Below are 23,052 nucleotides of genomic sequence, written 5' to 3'. Positions count from 1 at the left end.
ATAAAATTTCCATAGAATTTTTTCCCACTTTAGCTAATGTCTTTTACTGGGGGATGTTTATAAAGTGAAATACACCTTATATTAATGTGCATAGCTGCAAAAAATAAGGAAACGCTTTTGTTCCTTTGGAAAAAAAGTTGTGTTAATTCAGTAACATTAGTAAATAAGTGTTTAAGATTTCCTGACTTTAATTCTTAATGTTGATGTTTTCTCCTAGAACATCTCATTGTTTTTTTTAATTAAATCCTGACATTTCTTTTATAGTCATGTAATATTTCAGATTAATTATATCATAATTGATACTTTGCAGCCAGGCATATTTGTTATCATTGCAATTTTTTTCTTTCATTGCTGTTTCTTAAGAATAACTATATTACCATTTTCTCTTGTTTATGGTCTTTTATAGCTGTTCTACAATTGGAATATTTGAATTTTCTTTTCAGTGACAGGGAGGCATAATTTGAACTGGTTTTTTTATTATTATTTTTATTTTTTTATGTCCCCCACTTATCTTTAAAATGAGCACCTTAGCATTGTGCTGAGAGCTGGAAGAAGATGCTCACTGTGAGGCCTGACTGTAGTGGAGTTCAAGGGTGCCAGTGTTGCAAGCCAATAAGCTGGTCTAAGCTTGTTTTGGTGTTTTTTTTGATCACCAGACACTAGAAATGTCCTGGGCTGTTCATGTAGAGAATGCTCACCCCAATCTTTCGTGCACTGCCCAGCATGAGTGCTAAGGATTTTCTGTGTTTAACCATTTAGATATTTCCCTGATTTAAAGGCTGAGAGGTAGTTTCAAGAGAAAGGAGAGTCCCTTTTCTCTATTGTATGCAAATACTGAGAGTAAGGACGAGAACAGTAGGAATGTGTGCCTAGGCTGTCATTTTGATGTCTATAACTTCTTCTGTTGCTGTTGTTTTTGCTGCTGCTAGTGCCTTCTGTATTCACAAAGCTCCTACCACTGTCTTCTGTGTGATCTTGAAACCATAACTAGTTTGCAAAAATGGATGATGTTTTGTCTCTAGTTAAGATCTGGAGGTGCACAAGTCTTGGAAGGATGCATAGCAGAAATACACAATATCACCAGCCTAGATATTTCAGACAATGGTAAGTACACAGAAGAGGAATGAAGGGTCGTGCAAGTCAAGAAATGCTTTTTGTTTCAGCTCCCAGTGTAACCAAGGATGGTTGCTCTTGCTTTGTGATGATTTTCCATGTTGGTGATGGAAGTCTCTCGCACCAAGACTTCTTATAAAGAAATGTTGAAAGATTAACTGTATCCTCAAAAGTTTGTTGTTTGAGATCAATGTAACACAGCAGAATAAAATAATGGCACCAAGCTCATATTATATCCAGAGTAAATTTGGCTTAAGTACAAGAGGATTAGAAGCTGAATGAGAATTGGAAGTGTAATGAAAGAACAAAGGGAAAGGTCTGGTACAGAATGAAGCTGAGGGGAAAAAATTGGAGCAAAGAGCCAACAGCTTCAGGTCAGAAAAGGCCTGCTTGAGTCTTTGGAAAAGTCTTTGTATATTTCTGCTTTGGTGTCTTTGTGCTTCCTAGCACAGATATTCCTGGGAATATGATCTGGCTTCTCATCTTGCAGATTCAATGTGTAGATGTATGAACCGGAAAAATTCACCTGCTGTGTTTGCCCCTCTATCAGCCAAATGCAGAAGTATTTCAGATTCCCAGTATAGTGGAATTGATGCCTTGAGAGGCTACCTGGAAGAGAGGCTAGACAGAGTTAAAGGAATAAAGTAGGTATTTATTAGAAGGCCTTCAAAGGATACACCTTGGGCAGTACAAGAGCCCAGAGGAGGCTGCACCCATGATGGATTAAAGATGGATGACCAGTTACAAGTTTTCACACTTTTATAAATTTTGGTCCATTTACATATTGGAGTTAATTGTCCAATTACAGCTTCAGGTTATGAAGTCCCGTCCTCCCAGACTGCTCTCCTCAATTTGCTGTTGTTTATACTTTTTGAGCTCGAAGCTGCAACGTTGTCGGCTGGAAAAAGATTGTTGTGTCTAACTACCCTGTGAGGAGAACTTGCTAACACTTTATATGAAGTTCAGTCACACACTAAGGCAGTACACAATCTGGAAAGTATGTAAGCTAAAATTTAAGGCATCAGAATGCCCAAGAAGGGTGGGATGGACAAGTAGAAAGCTTTGAGAGCTACTGATTCAGCTTAGTTATGCAAAAAGATTTATTTTTATAAATAAGGATAGATATTTGAAATCTAAATTATGCTGTGAATCTGAATTCTGAATAATTGTAATCTAGCTAGTGGACTCCTCAAATACATAATAGCTTGGGAATACTAAAGTTTTTTTTCTTTTGCTCAGGAGTAGAATAAAATCTGCCTTGTTTTTCAGGTAATTTTATTAATAGTCTGTTATGTTAGCCTTTTTTGCTGGATTTTGAAGGCTCAGAAATATTGTTAGTACACAGCTCTACTAGGACTAATGATTAGCATTGTTTTAGAGTTCTCCAAAGAACTTCAAACTCTGCCTGACAGTGCGAGGAACTACCCTTGGGTGATTGGACTGTGCATAAGGGACTGAATTTTCTTCTGTGTTTCTGAGAGGTGCCTTTAATAGCTGATTAGCATGGAGATTAAAAGGGTTTATTTTAGATAAAGTGTTTATTCTCATAGAAAAGCAGAAGCACTAATGAGAAAAAGATTTAAAGATAAAAGAATGGAAATTTTTCTACACATTTTGGAAATTAGTACACTGATACAATTACTTGAATGAATGTAGCATCGATAATTAACCCTGGTCTGGGTCTTTTGTGAAAATGTGTTTTAATTCCTAATCTAATCTGATTCTTTACAGGCCTAGAATCTGACCTCTCAACCCTTGTAGTCTGGCTTAGTAAAAACCGATCGATAAGACACTTGGCATTAGGCAAAAACTTTAACAACATGAAATCCAAGTAAGGATTTTCTTTCTTTTAAATAACAAGAGAGTGGATTAGGAGAAACTGCTGATTTCATCATCTTCCTAACTTTTCTTCCCTCAGAAATCTCACTCCAGTACTTGATAATTTAGTTCAGATGATTCAAGATGAGGATTCAGTGAGTATCTTTCTGCCTACTATCATCATGTGTATTTGTACCTTCACAGTTTATTTCTGTTAATTTTCTTCGCTGTGTTAATTTACTGCATAAAATTTGGTCACAGCCCTGCAACAAATACATCCAACATTTTAGGGTTTTTTGTTTTTTGTTTTTTTTTTCAGATTGTAATTTGGATTAATTTGTGGCATGTAGGTGAACATTTTCTAAGGATAGTCTTAGGACTTGTGATTGTTGAAAAATATTAATATTAAATAGTTGAATGTGTGTAACCTAGTTATTTATGGCCCTTTTGGCAAAATTTCCAGAACTTTTGTGTCCTGATAAGAGATTACAATGTTAGTGTTCTCCATAACATTTTTTTTTAAAATGTATTGAATGCATTATTTCCTGATAGCTGTTCTTGGGTTTTAACTTTTTTTTTCCTTGACAAAATGCAAGGTCACTGCCGTATCTCTCAGAACTCCTTCCTTCTTCAAAAGATGCAAATAAACCATGCACTGTGCTGCTTTTTACTTCTCTTAGTCATGGGAGCAATTTCATAAAACCTTTTCAGGGTAACTTGCTGGGATGCTTGCCCACTTTCTTAATTTCTGTTCTCTTTTGTGCTTCTGAAAGACTTTTGTGGTTGGATTTGTGTTCTTACCTGTTCTTGGCATCCTAGTTTTGGTTAGAAGAAGATCTTAAGATACTCGGTTAATCTCATGCTTGTCAATCTTTATTTATCTGCTCTTAGTCCTTTCTTACTCCCTAATTTCTTGTGCAAGTACCAAGCAAGCTTTCCTCGTTCTCCAGAGACAGCTGACTGTAGACTCAAGTTGTCAGAACACCTGCTATTTCCTGTTGTCTTTATTGTCTCACCTCCAAGTTTGCACTCTCCATGTTAACTGCTTGGCTATCTTCTCCTCCCATCTGTGCATGAATTCTGGCAGTTTTAACCAAGATTTCCAATGTCTCTTTCCTTGCAAGGTCATTAGACTCATATTCAGTGTTCCCTTTTTCTTAGTTCTTAATTGTATTTGAAGTGATTTATTAAATTAGTTGTCTATGCTCTTTCTGCCCTGCCCTCTTAAATGGGACTAGTGGTACTGGTGTTTTCTTGACTCTGTGCCTTCCTCCACATTTTATTCTTTAAAACACAGAGTGTTGGTGTGAAGTGGTGCATACAGATACCAAAACCCTTTCTAATTGAGGTAACACCTGAAATGAAGGCACCTTAATAAAAGTCCTTGTTTGCACAAGTTAGATGTAGGGTTGTGCTAGATAACATATTGGTGGAACTCTGTGTTCCTTCCTGTACCAAACTAGCCTTTTTGTTTTATGCTGTGTGACCACCTCCTTCTTCTCTGACCCTAAAGGGATTGCTGCAGGAGTGCCTTCCTCTTCTCTCCTTTTCCTTTTGATCCTGTACTGAGGATTTAATCAGATAGCACCTGCTTCTTCTTTGTGGGCATTTGTCTCTGTCCTGCCCTGTTTCTCAAGCTTATCCTTTCACAGCTGTCCTGAAAAACAGAATCACAAGGGAATGTAATTTAGTATGTTTTCTATTTCCATTATTCCTTTGTTCTGTTGCAGGTGAACCTTTCTTCTCACTCAGACCATATCCTAAAACACATCATCAACACACTCTCTGTCCTTTCAGTACCCAAATCATCTTCTCAAACACACTGTTGGGGATTTTCCCCTATTTCATGACTCTCCTTTTCATGCTGTCTTTTCTTTAGAATAAAAATTCCAACTTAGACTGTATTATTTCTATATAAAGTGTTACAACCTCCTGTTTATCTTTCCTGGCTTCTGTTTTGGAAGCTTCCAGGTCATAGGAAAAAGTAACTGCTGAATTTTGTGTGTATCATTCCTGCAGCTCTCTCTCTCCTTTGTATCCTTGGCTTCCACTTCTTGCATTCCTTTTCTTTTCAGCCTGTGGGTGACATCATTTGTTGTTCCACTTTCTGCCTTTTACACTATTCACTGGTCAGATGTGTTCCTGTATTTCTTACCCACCATGTTTTCCTGACCTGATCTACACAATGTGTTCTCATCCTGTTTTCAAACAGTGTTATAATGAAATAATTCACCAAAAAGTTCTTTTATTTAGGTACTTAAAATAACTGTCTCTCCTTCATGTCACGCATTAACATTTGGGATATAGCATATGATCCCTTTTGAGGTTACCCTAGCCCTGCCTCTTCTTTCCTCATGTTCTTTCTCTTGCTAATCCTCTTCACTGAAGGAATCTTGTTTTTTTCTCTCTCATCAAGCACTAAAATCAGCATGAACCATCTCCTAGCAGCAAAAGAGCTGAGGACAGACACTGTAGCACTGTGGGGAAAATGTGTTGCAGAAAGCTGCCTAGGATTGTCCTTAACTGTATCTCAATGCTTGGAAAATTATTTTAAGTCTCTAGATATTTCGATTTGGTTTTAAATCTTATATGGGGTGGTCCTCATTCTACCAATACCATGCATTTGCTGCCACAGGACATTAAAAAGTTAAGGTGCAGTTGGAGAGACCTGGGTTGCCCAGAGCACACTGCCCAGCAAATTGTCTGCGTGGAAAGCTGAAGGTTTCCATGAAGCTTTAATCTAAAATAATCCTTTCTAAATGCTTCTTCATGTATTTATGCACACTTTAAATAGCTCTGTTGCTGTGTTAATGTGAGTCATGAGTAAAATGATTTAAACAATCAGTGGCTTGGTTCTGTGACTGTTAAAATACAGCGATATCCAAGCGTAATTCTGCACAATTCAAAAGCAGTAGTAGTAACCTACATAGCAGAACTTCACAGGTGTTTTATATAAACAAGAATGTAACATTTAGATTCATTTTTTGTGTTCTTTTCATGTCTTTTCTATTTAAGTATGTGCTATACTGTGCAGACTATTATAATGTATTCTTACTGTGCCATTCCTTTTCTTGTTGCAAAAATTGATGTTGCACTGCAGGTACACAGTGTTGTTACTCAGAGTGGCAATCACTCCTGCATAGGTGCATTGAATTTCTAGTGATGAGCATCTTTAGCTGTTAGTTCAGTGTTTGGTCCAGAAATGGCTTTTTGAGGGTTTCTACAACATTCTTTTTCTTAGGAAAAACAAATATAGCTTGATTTAATTCTTAGGGGTTTTTTCCATCAGAAGTATGACTGAATCCATGACTAAAATCATACAGTTTCTAACTGTATATTTGTAGCTTGAGAATTCCTCTTCCTTAAAAAGGTTGTGTTAAGGCATCTTCTCTGTATTGCCAAAGTAACACTACAGTTTTCTGTAGCAGGGACATTGAAAGTGCTCCTTAGACTTCTGTTTTCTCAGTGTCTATCTAAAACTATGAAGTTGTTAAAAGAAGTAAGTGTTCGTAGAGAATTGCCCATATTTGTGGGGGATTTAGTTTTGATGTTTCCTTTTTTTGTTTGTTGTTTGTTGTTTTATTTGAGATTTTTGGTGTAATGATCAGATAATTTGAGGAATATTTAGATGGTGCATAGCTGTCAATCCTTAAAGAGCACAGTACAGAAGCATTTTCAGTCATGTACTGTTTTGGCAAAGTGTTGGAACGCAAGAAGTTTTAGAAAAATTAAGTGGGAGGGATCACCTGCAGCTCAGTTACTCCAATGCCCATTTCTAAAGTGACACAGGAGAAACAGAAGCAGTGTCACACTCACAAGTTCATTGCTGATTTCTCCTAGTGCTGCATGGTGCTGCTTTACCAGGAATCTGTCAGCAAAAGGGCTTCTCAGACTTCTGTTAAGAGCTCTTAATACTGCTTTTAAATTCTTAATAATTCTTTACACTCTTCTTCATGTCGTGCAATAAAATTGAAAAACAGACAGATTAAGGGCATTAGCATAGTAATTTAATAACTTCCATTTAAAATAAAACCAGCATGTGGCTTGTGTTATTGTTAGGCTTTTTAATTATAAACCTGCTGTGCCTCCATATTTTTGTGCTTTTCCTCACTAGTAAGTGCATTTCTTATTGTTGCAAGTTTTTTGGTTATCACTGTAATCCAGTGGTGTCTGGAAGGTAGGATCCCATTGTATAGCAGGTATGATGCAAGCACCTTGGACCCTGGAAAGTGTGCACAGTTTGGTTGGTTTATTTTTATTAATCTAAACTTCAGGATCTAAATGGCTCACTGTTCTGAGATGTTGATTTTCCTATGCAGGCAATTTGGGGATTTTAGGCTCTGAAGGTTCATCATCCAATATGTGCCTAAGTGGGTGCATAATGACAATGAATTCCTCTGTATGGACTCACACTTGAGCAAGGGAAATGTTTTGTGGAGTCCTCATTCATCACTAAAGGCAAATTACACTTCTAGGAGCTGTAATGTCTATGCAAGGCATGGGGATAGATTGGCTGTGGTTCTTGAGCTCCTGCTCTTGAAACTGCTCTTTGAGCACTGCTCTTGAGTGTTGGGGGCACTGAGAGTGGAGGAAATATGGGAATTTTAGGAAAGTTTTTTTTTAAGGCTTGGAGTGTGACTTGCTGGAGCCAAATAAGTTAGTTTCAGTTTAATATGCTGCATAAAAAAATAAAGTTACTGAAAGATATTGTGGCTATGGATGTCTAAACACCATTGTTAATAATATTTATTGACTTACTTATCGTAGTAGATACTCAATACTGCTTTGAATTTCAGACCTGCTACAGTTTTATCTTTCCTTCAAAAGTCCATTTCCTTTGTTGAAGGAACAGATATGCAAAATCATTCCTGAAGTTGAAGTAACAATAATAAAACACTTAAAGGAAACTGTTTATGTTTTAGCAATGCCTTGTACTGTAATTTGTCCTTGAGCAAATCTCTCCTGAGGGAGAGAAGGGGAGTGGTAGATACTTTTACTTCTCCCTGAAAATGTAAATGGTGGTTAAGCAAAACCCACTGGAAGTTGTCTTGTGAAGCTGGTTGTTGTTATTGTGCCTTTTTTGAGGTTTACACTGTATTCTGTACTTAGTAGGACTCAGGAAGTTGGAGGCACTGCCACTTGAAAATAATTTTTTTGCAAGGTGTTACAGCTCAGTCTGCTTGTGTTCATGTGTTTGACACCTGTGCTGTAAGTTATTGACTCCCAATTTATCATGTGTTGTAGGATCTGCAGCAAACACAGAAATAATTCTTTGATGTTCACTGCTGTCCCCAAAAGTCTGGGAAACTTGTAACTTGATTGAGTTGGTCTTTGAGGAACGAGTGCACTATCAGTTTCTGTTACCAGTGCCTTTTCTATGATCCACAGCCTCTTCAGTCACTGTCCCTCGCAGATTCCAAGCTGAAGACTGAGGTCACCATCATTATTAATGCCTTGGGCAGCAATACTTCTCTCACAAAAGTGGATATTAGTGGAAATGCCATGGGAGATATGGGAGCAAAGATGCTGGCAAAAGCCCTACAGATAAACACCAAACTCAGGTAAGGGAAATGTATTTGCACTAAACAGTAGAATCGCTTAATAGCACTGAAGTTGTTGGCTTAATCTTAATCTCTTTATCTTCAGAACCTTTCTACATACAGCCCTTTAAGAGTGTCTTTATTTGGAAGGGTTCTCTTCTTTTTCTTAAGAGAAAGGAAAATTACAACAGAAAAACGAGAGAAGCAAGTTGTCCCTTCAAAAACACTGAAACTGGGGAAAAATTTCTACATTTGAACAGAAAGGCCTCTTGTTGGAATCAAAAGATCTTTAAATTTCTGTAGTGACAGAAAAGAATTACGCTGTTATGGAGCTCTCTATTAATTAAATCCAACCTTCTTTTCAAAGCTAGGCCAACTTTAAAGATACAGGAACTTGTCTAGGCAGGTTTTGAAGATCTGCAAGTCCCAAGATTCCACAGTGTCCCTGGGAGCTCAATTCTAGTGCTTAGCTACTCTTTTCTGTTCTGCTCTCTCTTTCTTACTGGAGGCTTTCCCAGCAGAGAAAATTCCAATACTTGGGTAGGAAACTGAAGTAAATTATTCTTTGTCTTCTGAAGTGCCAATTTGTAGAACTAAGAGCATGTGGAATTCAGAACGGGGAGCAGCATGGACCATCCATCCTTCCTTTCTCCCCTTCCTACCGTGTTGATGGACCTTGGCATATCTTCTCTGCAACTTCATCTGCCCAACAACTTCACTGCTTTTTAGCATGTCTGGCACTGATGGCTTGAGAATATCACTTTTTTTCTATCCAGAATGTGTTTCACAACAGTAAAACCTTAAATCTGCGTAAATCTGGATGGGGACCTCTAAATATGTCACCCTCATCAGTAAAGATAATCCTCTCTCCTCCTTGTCAGACTGTGCAGATGAACTTTCCTTGTGCATTGTCAGTGTAACTTTTTTCTTGGTCTCCAAGTATTTGTTCCCTGGAAGAAATTCCCCCAAACAGTTTTGGCTATTTTGTTCAGAGGCAGGGATCCTCTGGCCTTTGTGATGCTATGCCCAAACTGAATATTAAAAATGTCAAGAAAACACTGGAGGGGTGGCTTAGGTTTATGGAATGTATTAACCTGAAATGACCACAATATCTGAAAAAATAAAGTCTTGATACATTTCAGGGTGGCAGACTGAAACGTTTCACAGTATGCTGAATGTCACAGTTGACATAATGTCACCACAGTCTGTGGTGTGATTACAGGCTGAATAATGCAATGGTAACTGGCTCTGCCAAAAATGCTATAAAATGACACCCAGGTAGAAATATAAACATACTTTCCAGAGGCAAAAATATTCAAGATTTGACCCTTAGCATATCTGATGTTTGCAGAGTGAGTGTAGAATCTGTCTTCCTCTCTTTCTTACCTTTCATCTAAAAAATGGAGGGATAATTCTGCAACAACAGAAGGATGTCAATACTTGTGAAAGCATGCCATCTATCTTTTTTTTTTTTCTCTTTTAAACACCAGAAATCTTTGTTTGATTTTGTGCCTTTTTTTTTTAAGAGCAGCTACAACTGGTGCGCTAGCAGAAGCAAGATTTATCTGCTTGTCTGTCTCTTCTGCCTACTAATGAGATCTTTGAACATGTGTTTGTAAATTGCCAGACAGTCTGCTTGAGTGGTCTGAACTGGGGGAGGAGGGGAAGGCTTGATCACTCTTATCATTATTGTGTATTCAAAAGAGCTACAATTTATGCACCTAACCTAATGGTGTATATTGGCAGCTACTTGTGTTGCATGTGGAATCATATGAACAGTGTGATGAGCCCAGTGGAGGGTTCAATGTTTAATAGCCTGCAAATTTTGACCTCTGATCGGCATGAATTTTTAAAATACACATAGCGTATGTGGAACAGAGATTGACCAGTTACTGCAATTTTCTGGTTTTTTTCAGTATGGCCTTGCAAAGCAGACATTTGAACTTTGGTTTTGATGCTATTCCTCAAAAAATCAGGAATTTATGTCCAGATCTTTCTATTAATTGTGTTTTGGAAAAGTAAGGTTCTTATGTCAATGATGGAAAATATAATAGAGTCCCCTTTAAAGTAAGGGAAACTGGATTTTGGATATTTGTCCATAATTTCTGTTATTTCAAGGATTTAGCATGTAAGTAAAGACAAGTTTTTAAAGTGCTGCCTTCTGCAATTTTGAATATTCAGCAGTGTGTTATTTCAATATGCAGAGTTTCATTATGGGTTTATTTGGTGGTTCTTGTTTAACTTACACTTTTCTTTCCTCTTCCCACTACCTCTCAGAACTGTAATATGGGACAAGAATAACATCACTGCACAGGGCTTCCAGGACATAGCTGTGGCACTGGAAAAGTAAGTCTCAAGTAACTGAATGTCTGATGAAGAGGCCAAAGATCCTGAATGATCTGAGCAGCTGCAGTTCTCACCGCAGTCGATATGATCTTGAAGATGCTGAGTGCTATCAATTTTAAGCATCAGGATGTTTAATCTAAAGGAAAATTCATGACTTCACATCCTTCAAAAGGATGGGAAGAGGCTCTGTGGCTCTTTCATCCATACTCTGCTCTCAGCACTAAGGTCCTTGAGTTCTGCTCTTAGTGTTAAAATTCTGAATTTGGTAATATTTTCCCTTTTCTGCATACTCTTGTGTTGATAGTGTTCAGAAATTCTATTCTAGTGAATGAAGCTGTACATAATGACAGAAAATTACTGAAGTAGGCCTTTTTGGTCTGACTCTTTTTCTTTCCCTAGCAAGTTGAAACTAATAGTGATGATCTCAGGAACTGCAATTTTTCTATGTAATTGCCGTGGTCTGGGTCATTTTGCTTCCATGAGTTTACTCACAGATGCAGCCATTAGTATTTTGCTGAGTATATGCAGTGATAGATGTTAAATTGCTTTAATCTCTCTCCATCTCCATCATATTTCTTTATATGTTATTATTACTTTTCTTAAGAGAGAAGAATTACAGATTTAAATTAAGCAGCAGTTGAAGTTTTTTCACATTATTAAATACCTCAGACAGGAGCAAAGTCTCTCTTTGGAAAGTGAATGTAACCTACAATTGCTAGGTTCTCAGCAAGTTACCTTGTAGAACTGTGTAACTACTTAAGGGAGCGTCTTGACCCTTGTAGGGGTCATGAGGCTAGAGCTTATAAAGTTACTTGTTTTATGAAACTATTGTAGTTTATATATTCGGTTTTGAAATTAATTCAGTTGTACTGATGTAGGAAATTATATAAATTATGTATAATTAAGCAAATAATCTTTCAGTGATTCCATCAATAGTAGTGAATTTGCAAAGGTTATTTGTCAACTTGCAGACATTTCTGTTAAAGGGCAATAGCATGGGGAAGTCTGGTAGAAGAAGAAATACGCTTGTTTTCTTGTTAGCATTAGCTTTATTTCTCTGTTCCGAAGTGTTTGGATGAGTAACTAGAGAAGCGGGAGAAATCCTGAGGCAAAATCAGGTAATCTAAACAAAAACACCCCTGCAATGCTACAGTTAATTATGTGACACTGTACTTTTTCAGGGTGGCATCTCATTTATTTAACTTGGAAGCTGAGGTCATTTTATGTTGCCTTAAACATTTTCAAATTGTCAGAAACGTTGGTAACATCACAAACTAAGCCGCAAGCAACAAAGATTTAAACATGAAGAGAGGGACTGTCCGTACTGGCTGAAAACAATTAGGCTGTAAACAATCCATCTTGAAGACATTTTGAGAACATGCTTCACCATATGTTTCCTAAAAATACATACCCATCAATATTCTGTAGTAAAGAGCTATTGCTCAAAATGGAACAAAATATACTGAAGATGCTTGAGGATATGTGTTCTATGTGTTATTTCAATCTTAAGAAAAGTAGTCAACCACCAAACCACACAACAAAGAAGGTAGACTTTAGAAGTATGGGCTGAGGGGATTTATAACAGACTTTAAAACAGGCTGAAGTAATTGGAAGATTCTTTTCTTTCCCCTTCTCCCAGCTTTTCTTCATCTGCTTATTGTTGTTTAAAAAAGTTATTCCAGCAAGGGAATTCCAGGAGCATGGCTGTTGGCAGACTTTGCCCCGTGGGTGTCCCAGGTGTGAGGTGCTGAGATGATTTTCTGAAGAGTCCCTTACAGGTGTCAGTTCAGGAGAGCATTTGAGAACAGTAGGCATCCTATTCAGCTTGGCCATTGTATCTCTGTAATTTTAATATGAAGATAAATATGTGATTTGCAGCCTAGAGCCCCCTGTGCCGCAGGACTCTACAGCATTGTCTCATGTTCATTTCTGAAAGATTTTTTTTTTCTGTCTGGACTGACTGAAAAAATATCTGAAGTTCTAGTATCTGAGGAGAAATGCTGGTGTTTGTTAGAGTGCTGTAAATTCTTCCCTTAGCAGTGATGTGAAATTCACACACCCTGACCTGAAAAACAGATGATCTTATTCCTGGTTTTAAAAAACTAATAAGTAAAATCTCCACTGCAGCAGAGAGCATATGTAGTGTGTGAATCAGAAGTTACTGCAGGGGAACTAATGTGATGAAATGTAGGACTGTTGTCACACATGTTGTAGGTAGAAGAGGAGGTTTTTGGGACCTCTTTTGGGACATTCTTCACAGTCTTTGAGCACCTCTCTTAAACTGAACATCCTTTAAATATAGGTATTCTGCAAAGTATATTGATGTGTTTGGAAATTACTGGATTATTGACTTTTCAGGAAATTGTATTCCTTTACAAGAGACAAGTGGAGTGTTAATAAAAAGAAGAATGGAGGAGTATTTTAGGCTTCAAGGAAACAGAGAGAAAAACAAAGCGTAATGATAAAGTTGAAAAGTGAGCTTTAAATTCTTGGTATTTTCCCCTAAGGGCTGGTTAATTCTGAGATGAAAATAATACTGTGTGTCTGAAACCAACCCAAGTAGAGAGGATTTCCTTCCTTCCTTCCTTAGGGTGGTGGTCTTCTAAAGTTTTGCCTCTGTGATTGTGTGTCCATGCAATCTCCTCACCTTTCATTTGCCCTCCTCTCACTCTGTGTGTCCATATGTGTGAGGGAGGGTGCACTAAGCCTTTGACTAAATTTAATTTAGCATATAACTGCTAGCATGAGAGCTGGCAATGACAGATTTCAATGAATGGGGTGTATTAAATGTCAAACAGCTGCAGAGATCCTTAGAAATCGACCTTCTTTTTTCTTTTTAAACTAAATAAATAACTCCACCTGTCAGGCAATCACCAAGTTCCGTAATTATCTGTCTTTGAGCTCAGTATCTTTGACATTTAAAAATTCTCCCCATGGTGGTGGACAGCCGTTTATGCACAGGTTAGTGTTACATGAGGACACATAACAGGGTCTGTATAGTTTGCAGATGTTCTTTTCAAGGACAAGACAACTAGAAAGAAGAGTTAATTTTCTGACTGATGCAGTAGACAGTTGGGCACTGCAGAAGGACAGGGACCTTGACTGCCTGCCACTGGCAGCTATACATCACCGTGTTTGCATTGGGGAGGAAACATAAAGGTGTTCCAGCACCATTTCAAGTAAAATGTTGGGTAGTGTCGGTGAGGAATCGGCGTGTTTGCGCTTCAGGAGGACACTGCCCTTCAGAGCGTGGTGTTGCATGTGTCCAAGCACCTGGTGGGAGAAGAAGTGAAAGAAGCTTGGAGTTTCACACTGTATAAGGTGTCTGCTGTTGGAATTGGTGCATTCAGCGAGGAGTGAGTGGTCTGCTGCCATCAATGGTGGTGACTCAGTTGAAATTGCCCACTTTAAACTGCTCAAAAATAGAGGGTTCCAAACATATTTTTGTAACTCTGGATGGAATAGGAACAGATGGTTAGTGGGATGTTTGCAGAAGGAGGAGAAAGAGATGTTTGCAGGAAATAAAGGATTAATTGAAAATAGAATAATTTTCTTTCCAGGTTTTAAGAACTTCCTGCTCTTTTTTTTTTTTTTTTTTTCCCCATTTATTCAAATCTGAACTTGTGTGGACATACCACTCTAGGTAGCATTTTAAGTATAACTGTGTCATGTCAGTGTGCGTTCTCAGAGTAAAACTGTAATTTTGACTCTGGACCAAACTCCTGTCTTTAATCTCTTATTGCAGCAGATGGACAAAGCTGTAGAAATATTTTGCAAGCAAATAAGGAAAATGCAGGAAACAGTTGTTTGCATAAAGCAATGTGGAGATGCTATGCTTGTTTTGTCAGCTTTTTATTAAAAATTCAGCAAGTGTCTTCAAATTGTTGTAAACACAAAGTTATTAAACGGTAAATTTCTAAAACTCAGTCTCATAGTTGCTACCTATTACTGAATATTTTCATTTAGTCTTAGATCTGATACAGTTGCCAGCAGCCACTGATACTCCCTGTTCTGTTTAGATACATGAAATTAATCTAACCCTGTGCACAGAGGTAGAGAGGGCAGCTGGGCTCTTAATCAGCAGCCAGTGGGCATCAATTGTGTAACTGCTTTTCAAAATCTACCCCTCTGTCTAGCAGTGAAGAAGAATCAGCAGCAAAAAAGAGCATGTATGCTTCCAGCTATTCCACTTAAAAATGTGAAAAATACATTGTTAGTACCTTCCACAGACAAGCTGGATACACTTTACTTCTCCCTTCTAGGTTATTCTTCATAAAGAAGTACAGTGATTATAAAGAGATAGAATATTTAGATTAACTTTCACCACATTTTTTTCTTTTCTTTAGGAATTACACATTGAGATTCATGCCTATACCGATGAATGATGCTTCCCAAGCACTCAAAACAAACCCTGAGAAAACAGAAGAGGCACTGCAAAAGGTATTGCATATGCCACCAACAAACAGAAATAAAACCAGCAAAAATATAGTAATTTTAAGTGACTGAGGCTTCATGCATGGCTGAATAAAAATTCTCTGCTGGATTGAAGGATTGTTTGGTTTGCATTGACATATATATAGTAATCAAGTCCTGTAAGAGCTTTTTATTCCACAGAGTGCTGGGAGTGAAGGCTAATGGCATGCAATGGTGGTGTAGTGTCAGCATGTCATAAATAAAAAAATGCAAACTAGACCTGGTATTGCTGTGCGCCTGTGAAAGGGAGAGGGTAGAAACTGCATATTGGTTACATATGTGCCTGTGGGTATTACCAAATGTGTAGAATTAATGGTGCACTCTTTTTATAATTGGCATAAAAAGTGCAGTCAGCTCTGTACAAGACAAAGGGTGCTCTTTAATTTGAGGGAGGATGAAAATATTTACTGCCTGTGTTTTATATTGTACATGTAAAATTCACACACTGTGTTGCCCTAAGTAAGCAACTGCACCAGCATGTTCTTTTGGATGAAAAGGTGTTGACAGTATCTGTATCTGTTCCACTTGCATGAGTTATAAAACTCCCAGCTGAGTTTTAATATGATAAATCTTGTGAGCTCCAAACAAGCCTCCTGCTCAATCAGGAGCATCTCCTTAATGAGTAGTTTTCCTTCAGCCAAGGTAAGGCCATAAAAACATCATAAATTGTTCTTACAGGTAACTGTGGTTAAAAAGCAAATGTCTGTGATCCTTATTTTCAGTAATTTGAGTATCACGGGGATAAGTGCTGGTAGTTACTGTCTTTTTCTTTGATGCATGAAAATTATCTAAATTCTGCTTTTAAAAATCTGATTCATGGGGGATGGACATATTTCTTACATCTCATAGAAAGACTGTACTTGGCCAAGTTCATGTCTAGACTGGTAGGTGCATTTCTGAAAAACATTACTGGGAAGTTGCTGCCCACAGGGATTAAAATTCTGTTAATTAGGTGCTATGTACAAAGAACTTTTCCTTTTATTCATATCAAAGTTGCTACAACAGACCCTGAGTTCGTTTCAATGTGTTGTTCAAGCTTTCTTTGCACAACACAAGGAGGTTCCCTCCTAGAAAAGGTACCAGCATCAGCAGCAGTGCTGTGAGCACAACACAGGTGATTCCCTGCAGGTAGGGATGCAAGCCTCCCTGCATGGAGTGAGCCTGCTGCTGGGACAACTGCACTGACTGACTGATGGACACAACACCCACCCTCCTGAGCTCTGGTGTCTCTGCAGTACACAGGGCTTGGGGTGGGCAAACTGCATAAACCCAGGGATTTGCTTTGGGGTGTGGCCCAGTGTTGCAATCCTTGCTGCTGCTGCCACCTTAGAGGTGACCATCCCCACTGATCTCAGCCTCACAGCCTGGTGGCCACTCCACTCATCCTTTCCTCCCCTCTCTCTTTCAGAGCAGATCCATCCCCTTTGATGAACCTTGAGCACTTTGCCAATGGGTGTTTCTGCCTTCACTGAGTGTGATAGAGTAGGGTTAGGGGGTTAGTCTGTGTGCCACAGAGCTGGCTGATGGTGGGTGCTTACTGCTGCTGACAATTGTGGTGGCCTGAAAGTAGGGATCACTTGTCTCTAAAGAGCACTTCTGTACTGCTTAGCTCTAATTAACCAACATGTGATCTGAGGCTGCACTGTCTCTTAAGATGCTTTTAAGCAGTTTATCTTCTCTTCAGACATACTGCTATTCAAATCTGTGTCTTTGCAGTGGGCCAAAGACATCCTGAAGAAATGAATCAAATATCTTGAGTCATCATGATCTCAACACCTGTTGAGTCCCTTCAAATATTTCTCAAACCAGGATCTAGTCCTTTGTTAGCATAACCTGCTAAATTGTTCAAAATAGAATACTCTTTCAGAAAGCACTGGCAAAAGCACAATGTTTAACCATGTTTCATTGGTTTGTGAGTGAATTAGTATTTGCCGATGTGGTTATTAAGCGCCAAGGCAGACAAAAGAAAGTTTGCAGATGATACACAAATAATTGGGCTGCTTTTCTTGTTAGTCCCCAGTTCTGACATGGCAGCAAAATTGAAAGCAAATTACAATGTGAGGAGTCAAATTGGTTTCCTAATCTGACTTTTTTTCTGTTTTTATTTGTTTGTTTGTTTTAGATAGAAAACTACTTGCTTCGTAACCACGAGACCAGGAAGTACCTACAGGAGCAAGCATATCGGCTGCAGCAAGGCATTGTCACTAGCACCACGCAGCAGGTGAGAATTTGTTACTTAATGGACGTCTCAGTGCCAAAAATCTGCTTGGGAAGGAAGTTCTCTTTCATTCTGAGCACACTTTTAGGATGTGCCTCATGGGTTATACTGTTTCCCAAGAAATAATAATTATCAATGGCAATGTATTTGGAAGCAAAGCATTTGTGAGATGAAGGTCTTCTATACAGCAGTACTGTGTAGAGAAAGACTCAAGATATTACCAAGTAAACTATTGTTGAAACCAGGAACAGTTTGGCTTGCTTGTGCTCTACCTGTGTTTTTAAAATTTATTGGGACAGTGTTTCAATACTGGAACCTGACATTGTGCTCTAACCTCTTGAGAGAGAAAATGGTATCTGGAGATATACTGGCACTACAAACTGCAAGAGCAGTTGTTTTATTCTAGTGTTTATTCCATTCCAATGCTACTTTCTGCCCCCAAATTAATAATCTCTATATGAAATAAGTTTAGATTTTTTTTACAGCTTGTTGGTTTTAGTTGTGCTTTTCTTCAACACCACATACACATGAAGTTTCAGGAAATGTAATTTATTGTTATTTTGAAATAAAGTCACTGATTTCTGTGTTAAATTGGGTACAATAAGGATGGATATTAAAAACAGTTTTAAAAGAGAGCTAAAAAAGACTCTCTAGTATGATAGAATTGCATTATTATTCCCAGAGTGTATTTTTTTCCTGTCCAGATGTCCCAATGAGACTTTCCACTGTCTAATAATTAATTAGCTTTTTGTACTTGTAAAAAAATACCCACCCAAAACCCTTTGAAGAGAAGGAATCATGTGGATCTGAAAAGAAGCCTGCTGTGAAATTATTTCAGTTCCCATTGCTAATGATATAAGATGCTAGCACTGTAGACTTCATATGATGGTGCGTGCACTCAGATGTTGCTTCAAAATGTCAAATAGCCGGTTTTAATGCATGCTAAGTGGGCTGATAAAGACTTTTAACTATTATATCTCCCTGCCTCATATATCTTAATCAAAGCTGACTATGTGTCAGGCGTTCTTAGTGGTTTGTCTTGTAAGATACAGATATACCACCTGCCCTGCATTTGCAGCATGTTGAATGAATTGTCTTGTGGGTACAGATTAAGTTCCATTTACCCCACTGTGAAATGTCTGATGGAGACTTCTGCTTTGATAGTTTTAATTCCCTTGCAACTAGGAATATTTAAATTTTGAGAGAGTACTGCAGAAGCCTGCGCAGTTGCATTGTGCTTAGACTGGAGAAATCGCTGTTAGTTTGTTGAATGGGTAGTAACAGAGGATTCTCTTACTGTCTGTACTTCTTAACAACTCAGAGACCATCAGACCTTAGTCTTAGGTGCATCAACAGCATTTTTAGCATTAAATTTGAACCAAAAACCAGAGTAACACTTAAATAGGATAACTTGTTGATTATTTACAGTTATCCTGGAGGTTACTGTGGGGGAAATATTCCGCAGCATTTATTTTTCCTGATGGTAAAGTTTTATTTATCTTTGCATTGCTTAGGGCTTTTAATGCTTTATGAGATGTAGTTCTTTCCTTCAATAGTATTGACATAGTTCCAAGGTCTTACCATGCCTTTTCAGGCTGGTATATTGTCACTGCAAATCTCATCATTCTACTATTGATTTTCTACCTGGACTGGATTAAGGTTGTGTTTGACCAACGTTCTGATGTTTTATCTTTTGTGTTTCTTTTGTTCAAGTAGATGATTGACAGAATATGTGTAAAAGTGCAAGATCATCTCAACTCTTTAAGAAACTGTGGTGTGGATGCTATACAGGAGGATGTCAAATGTGCAGAGCGGCTGATGCGAGATGCTAAGAACTCCAAAACAGTAAGCCTCTCCCAGCATGCTGGCAGTGCTGAGGGCAGTTCTGTGTGCTTGTAGCTTTTCTCTTTTTGGGCAGTGAAAATAATAATATGTGTCACAAAAGAGTATTTTCTTCAGATGACCAGCTATAGGTAGTATTTAAAATTGTAAGATAATTCTAATTTATGAAGACTTTGATTTAGCCAAAGACATTTCCTGCTGTTTGTCCTGGTCTGAAGACAGAGATGAGCCTATTTTCTGAGGATACTCTTCCTGTCTTACAGCTCTTACCAAATCTGTATCACCTCGGTGGAGCTTCTTGGGCAGGAGCAAATGGTTCACTCTCCAATCCAATCCAAGAGACACTTGAATCCATGGCTGGAGAAGTCACAAGGGTAGTGGACGAGCAACTTAAGGTCTGTGGATAGATGTGTTACCATCTCTCACATGCAGAAGTAACTAAATCTGAGGTTTTCTGTTGCTAAATGCAAATGTGCCACACTTCATTTTTCTTCTCAGTAGATTTGTATGTAAACTAGCTGTCTTCCCATTATTAGTTTCGTACAACTTTGGGCCTTGTTATTTGGAATTTTTCCCCAGTTGGAATAAAATAAAAAGTTGCTTTAGTGTTTTCAGAGGGCAGAAGGAGCATATACTGTTTATTATCATCTTTTTTCATCTGCTAGAAGGGGAAGACTAATCAGTTGCTCCTTCAGCCTTTTATTAAGACATTTCTCAAGCACCCTAAGAAGCCTCATGCACTGGAGAAAAGTGCTCAGTAGTTAAGGAGTCCTAGTAGAGTGAAAGCTGCTTTTTTATTGACTCCATTGCAGATTTTTTTCCTCAGTAGTCATTTGACCCTGATGCAGGATTTACACTTTACCATTTGATTTGGGTAACTTGTAGGTATTGAGAGTACCCAAAGAATTGGTACAGGCAGCTATACAGGAAATCTTCTCACAAGTTGTCTGTCAAACCTCAGTTCTCGAGGTAGATGTCATTGATGTGTAAATGTTCTCACCTGCGTGCTCAGCCAGCTCCTGCTCAGAAACTTGAACTTTCAGTTGTGTTTGTTTTCCCCTGCAACAAGCAAAGAGGAGCCGTGCATACAGCATGTGCAAAGGTATCAGTCCAGGAAGAAAACAAGGTGGAGAAATTTTAACGACAGTTGGGATCTCTGTGGAAGTGGATGAATTTAAAAATACAGCTCTGGGGCATCTCAGATCCAACTTCTGTTTATGACTAAGCTGCTTTGCCTGTGTTCTGCAGTATTTAAACACCTTACAACCTTGATCTTCAGATTCTTTGATCTTTCAATTGAAACATGAAAATGCTTCAGTCGGTGCAAATATAACGAAGAATGATAATAATGCCATATTACTAATTACTTTTATGAAATTAAAAAGTTAATGAGGGGGAAAATGGTGCTCTATTTTTAGTATGTTTCTCCCTTTCCCCATTATATGAAATAAGGTGAAGATTTTTGCAGACATGAAAGTGATTCATCCATAAGATTCTTCCCAGTAGAACTTCTGGGGTATTATTGGGACAGGAGTAGTCAGGTCAGCCCTTCATGCTGGGCTCATGCACTTAAATAAGTTCATCTTGGAGAGTCTTACAGAGGATGAAAAAAAAAGCCTCTTCACCATTTGAAATGTTCCTGAATTAATGTGTTTTCCATTTATACTTTTACGCATTTATGGCAAAAGGCACTTTAGCTCAAGCATTCTAACTTTTACATTTACTTTTGTTCTGTATGGCATTCAAATTTAAGTGGCTGACAAGAAACTATAAAGTCATAATGCTCTTTATGACTCCAACACACATTTTTATTAATTTTCACTTAAGGTGGAAAGGTTTTCCTTTAAGTTCTATGCATAGAGGAGGAAGTGTTGAACATGGATTAAAATTATTTTTTTCTCCCAGTTGCTTAGGTCAACTCAAAACTCAAAAAATAAATAAACAATTTATTATTTATAAAAATAGATAAGGAAGCTCACATGAGGACAATTCTTTTTATAATTGTTGGGGGGAAAATTCCTGTGTGCTGTAAGAGGAGTTTTGATTTTTAGTTCCCATAGCAACCACAGCATGATCCTAAAAAGAAGTTTGGAAATTGGTTAAAGCCAATGAACATTTTTTAGGTAAATATTAGTTTGGTTTTGTTTTTTTTAATTGTTTTTAATTTATTTTTTTTTAAATTCAAGGGAAGGAAGAGGGGTGAAGAAAGGAGTTGAGTAAGGAAAAACAATATATTGGAGTGAGTTGAGTTGAGCAGAAGATAAATTACAGCAAGACCTTTTTCTTCTCCTGCTGGTGTCAGTGTGGACACACAGAACCTGGAGATGCTTTATTCAGTCAGCAAAGGCCCAAGGGAAAACAAGCAAGACAAGTGGAACCTACACAAACACAATTGTTTTGTAACGACAGGAGTGCTCAAGATATTCTTCCTAAATTTTGTGCTAGAGCAAAGGGTTTGTTGGCTCCATCACCTGTCCCATTTTTCATTTTTATATCATCATTCTTCAGTCCTTTTCCTCACTGTATCTTTCTCCAGAAAGTTAAGATTCTTTAACTGTGGGTAGTGCTTTGTCCATTTCTTTCACCTGGTGACTGGTACTTGCAGCCTTGTGCCTGAAATGTGTGCACTTTCACAGTCAGTATTGGTAGCTATGGCTTTCCATCAGTGAAAGGTTTGGGCATGGAATTAAGAGATGAGGAAAGGTTTCTGTAGATAAGTCATGTAAAATCAACAGCTAAAATCCACCATTAAAGAAATTATGTTAAGTTGCACAATTAAAGATAAGATCCAAACTCTATTTGACTTTTAAATTGCACATTCTCTAAGTTTTTTGAGTAAAAATTGATTTTGGAAATTTCAGGGAAGGTCTTGTTTTTCGTGCTACTTCCCAGTGATGCTTTAACAGAGCATTTTTTCAAAAAAAGGATCCATTTTGAAAGACCCTGCTAAAACTGCAATTGTAATTCAACATAGCAAGCCTATCACTTTTATGATTGTGATTCATCAGTAACTCTTGAGAGGCCAGGGAATTTCTTCCCAATAAACTACACAATTGCACCAGTGAATAAAGGCTGTGGAAAAAAATGGATGTGTCAGGAACTCCATTAGTAGTTTCCTTGGCTCAGTTTCCTCTAACATTTAAGTTCTTCATCCCCCATGGGGATATGGCCACAGAGGCTTGAAAGTCTCTTCGTTAGTCATGCTGGCCCAGAATCTGCTTGAGGATTGGAGGAGGAAGTGTGGGAAGTGTTCTTAAAGAGCATCTTGAGAACCCAGCAACAAGATATATTGTTAGCTATAATGGCAGTTGTCCCTTATAACTCTAAATCAAATGTTACAAAGATTGGACTTTCCTGTACACTGTGGCTGCTTCTTATTGCTCTGTTTTTTTCAGACTGTAAAAGCTACAGTCTGAAAGATGCTGCTTTGAATCATTGAAATTTTTATGCAGCAGTGGTGTTTTTTTCTTGTTCATTGTCTGCATAAGGAAATTGCTAGCTATGGTAGGGCTGTGCAAAGAGAAAAAGGCTCTGATAAAATGGAGTTGAATCTGCAATCACCCGTGGTATGGGATTGAGAAGAAAAAGGAAATCAGTAGAGTTTTTAAGGGGTACAGTTCTTACTTTTCTACAATTTGCAAATGCCTAGGTATGATCTAGGCATTCCAAAGAATGCACCATTCCAAGGAAATGTTGTTTCTT

General features: G+C 38.0%; 1 protein-coding gene across 7 annotated transcripts in view; it reads left to right on the top strand.

Moving 5' to 3' along the window:
* The window catches only part of CARMIL1 (capping protein regulator and myosin 1 linker 1), a 192,670-nt gene that overhangs the window by 121,712 nt on the left and 47,906 nt on the right, over nucleotides 1-23,052 (top strand). For all 7 annotated transcript variants that reach the window (XM_015617094.2, XM_015617093.2, XM_015617089.2 and 4 more), the window contains 9 exons: nucleotides 1,023-1,104; nucleotides 2,845-2,944; nucleotides 3,032-3,086; nucleotides 8,320-8,492; nucleotides 10,749-10,817; nucleotides 15,164-15,257; nucleotides 17,413-17,511; nucleotides 19,225-19,353; nucleotides 19,614-19,745. In XM_015617094.2, coding sequence (XP_015472580.1) covers nucleotides 1,023-1,104; nucleotides 2,845-2,944; nucleotides 3,032-3,086; nucleotides 8,320-8,492; nucleotides 10,749-10,817; nucleotides 15,164-15,257; nucleotides 17,413-17,511; nucleotides 19,225-19,353; nucleotides 19,614-19,745 — 933 coding nt within the window. The remainder of the gene's footprint in view (nucleotides 1-1,022; nucleotides 1,105-2,844; nucleotides 2,945-3,031; nucleotides 3,087-8,319; nucleotides 8,493-10,748; nucleotides 10,818-15,163; nucleotides 15,258-17,412; nucleotides 17,512-19,224; nucleotides 19,354-19,613; nucleotides 19,746-23,052) is intronic.

The sequence above is a fragment of the Parus major genome, chromosome 2 (genome assembly GCF_001522545.3).
Source record: "Parus major isolate Abel chromosome 2, Parus_major1.1, whole genome shotgun sequence".
Taxonomy (NCBI): Eukaryota; Metazoa; Chordata; class Aves; order Passeriformes; family Paridae; genus Parus; species Parus major.
The sequence above is the reverse complement of the archived record's forward strand: the minus strand, read 5'-3'. Positions and strand labels throughout refer to the sequence as shown.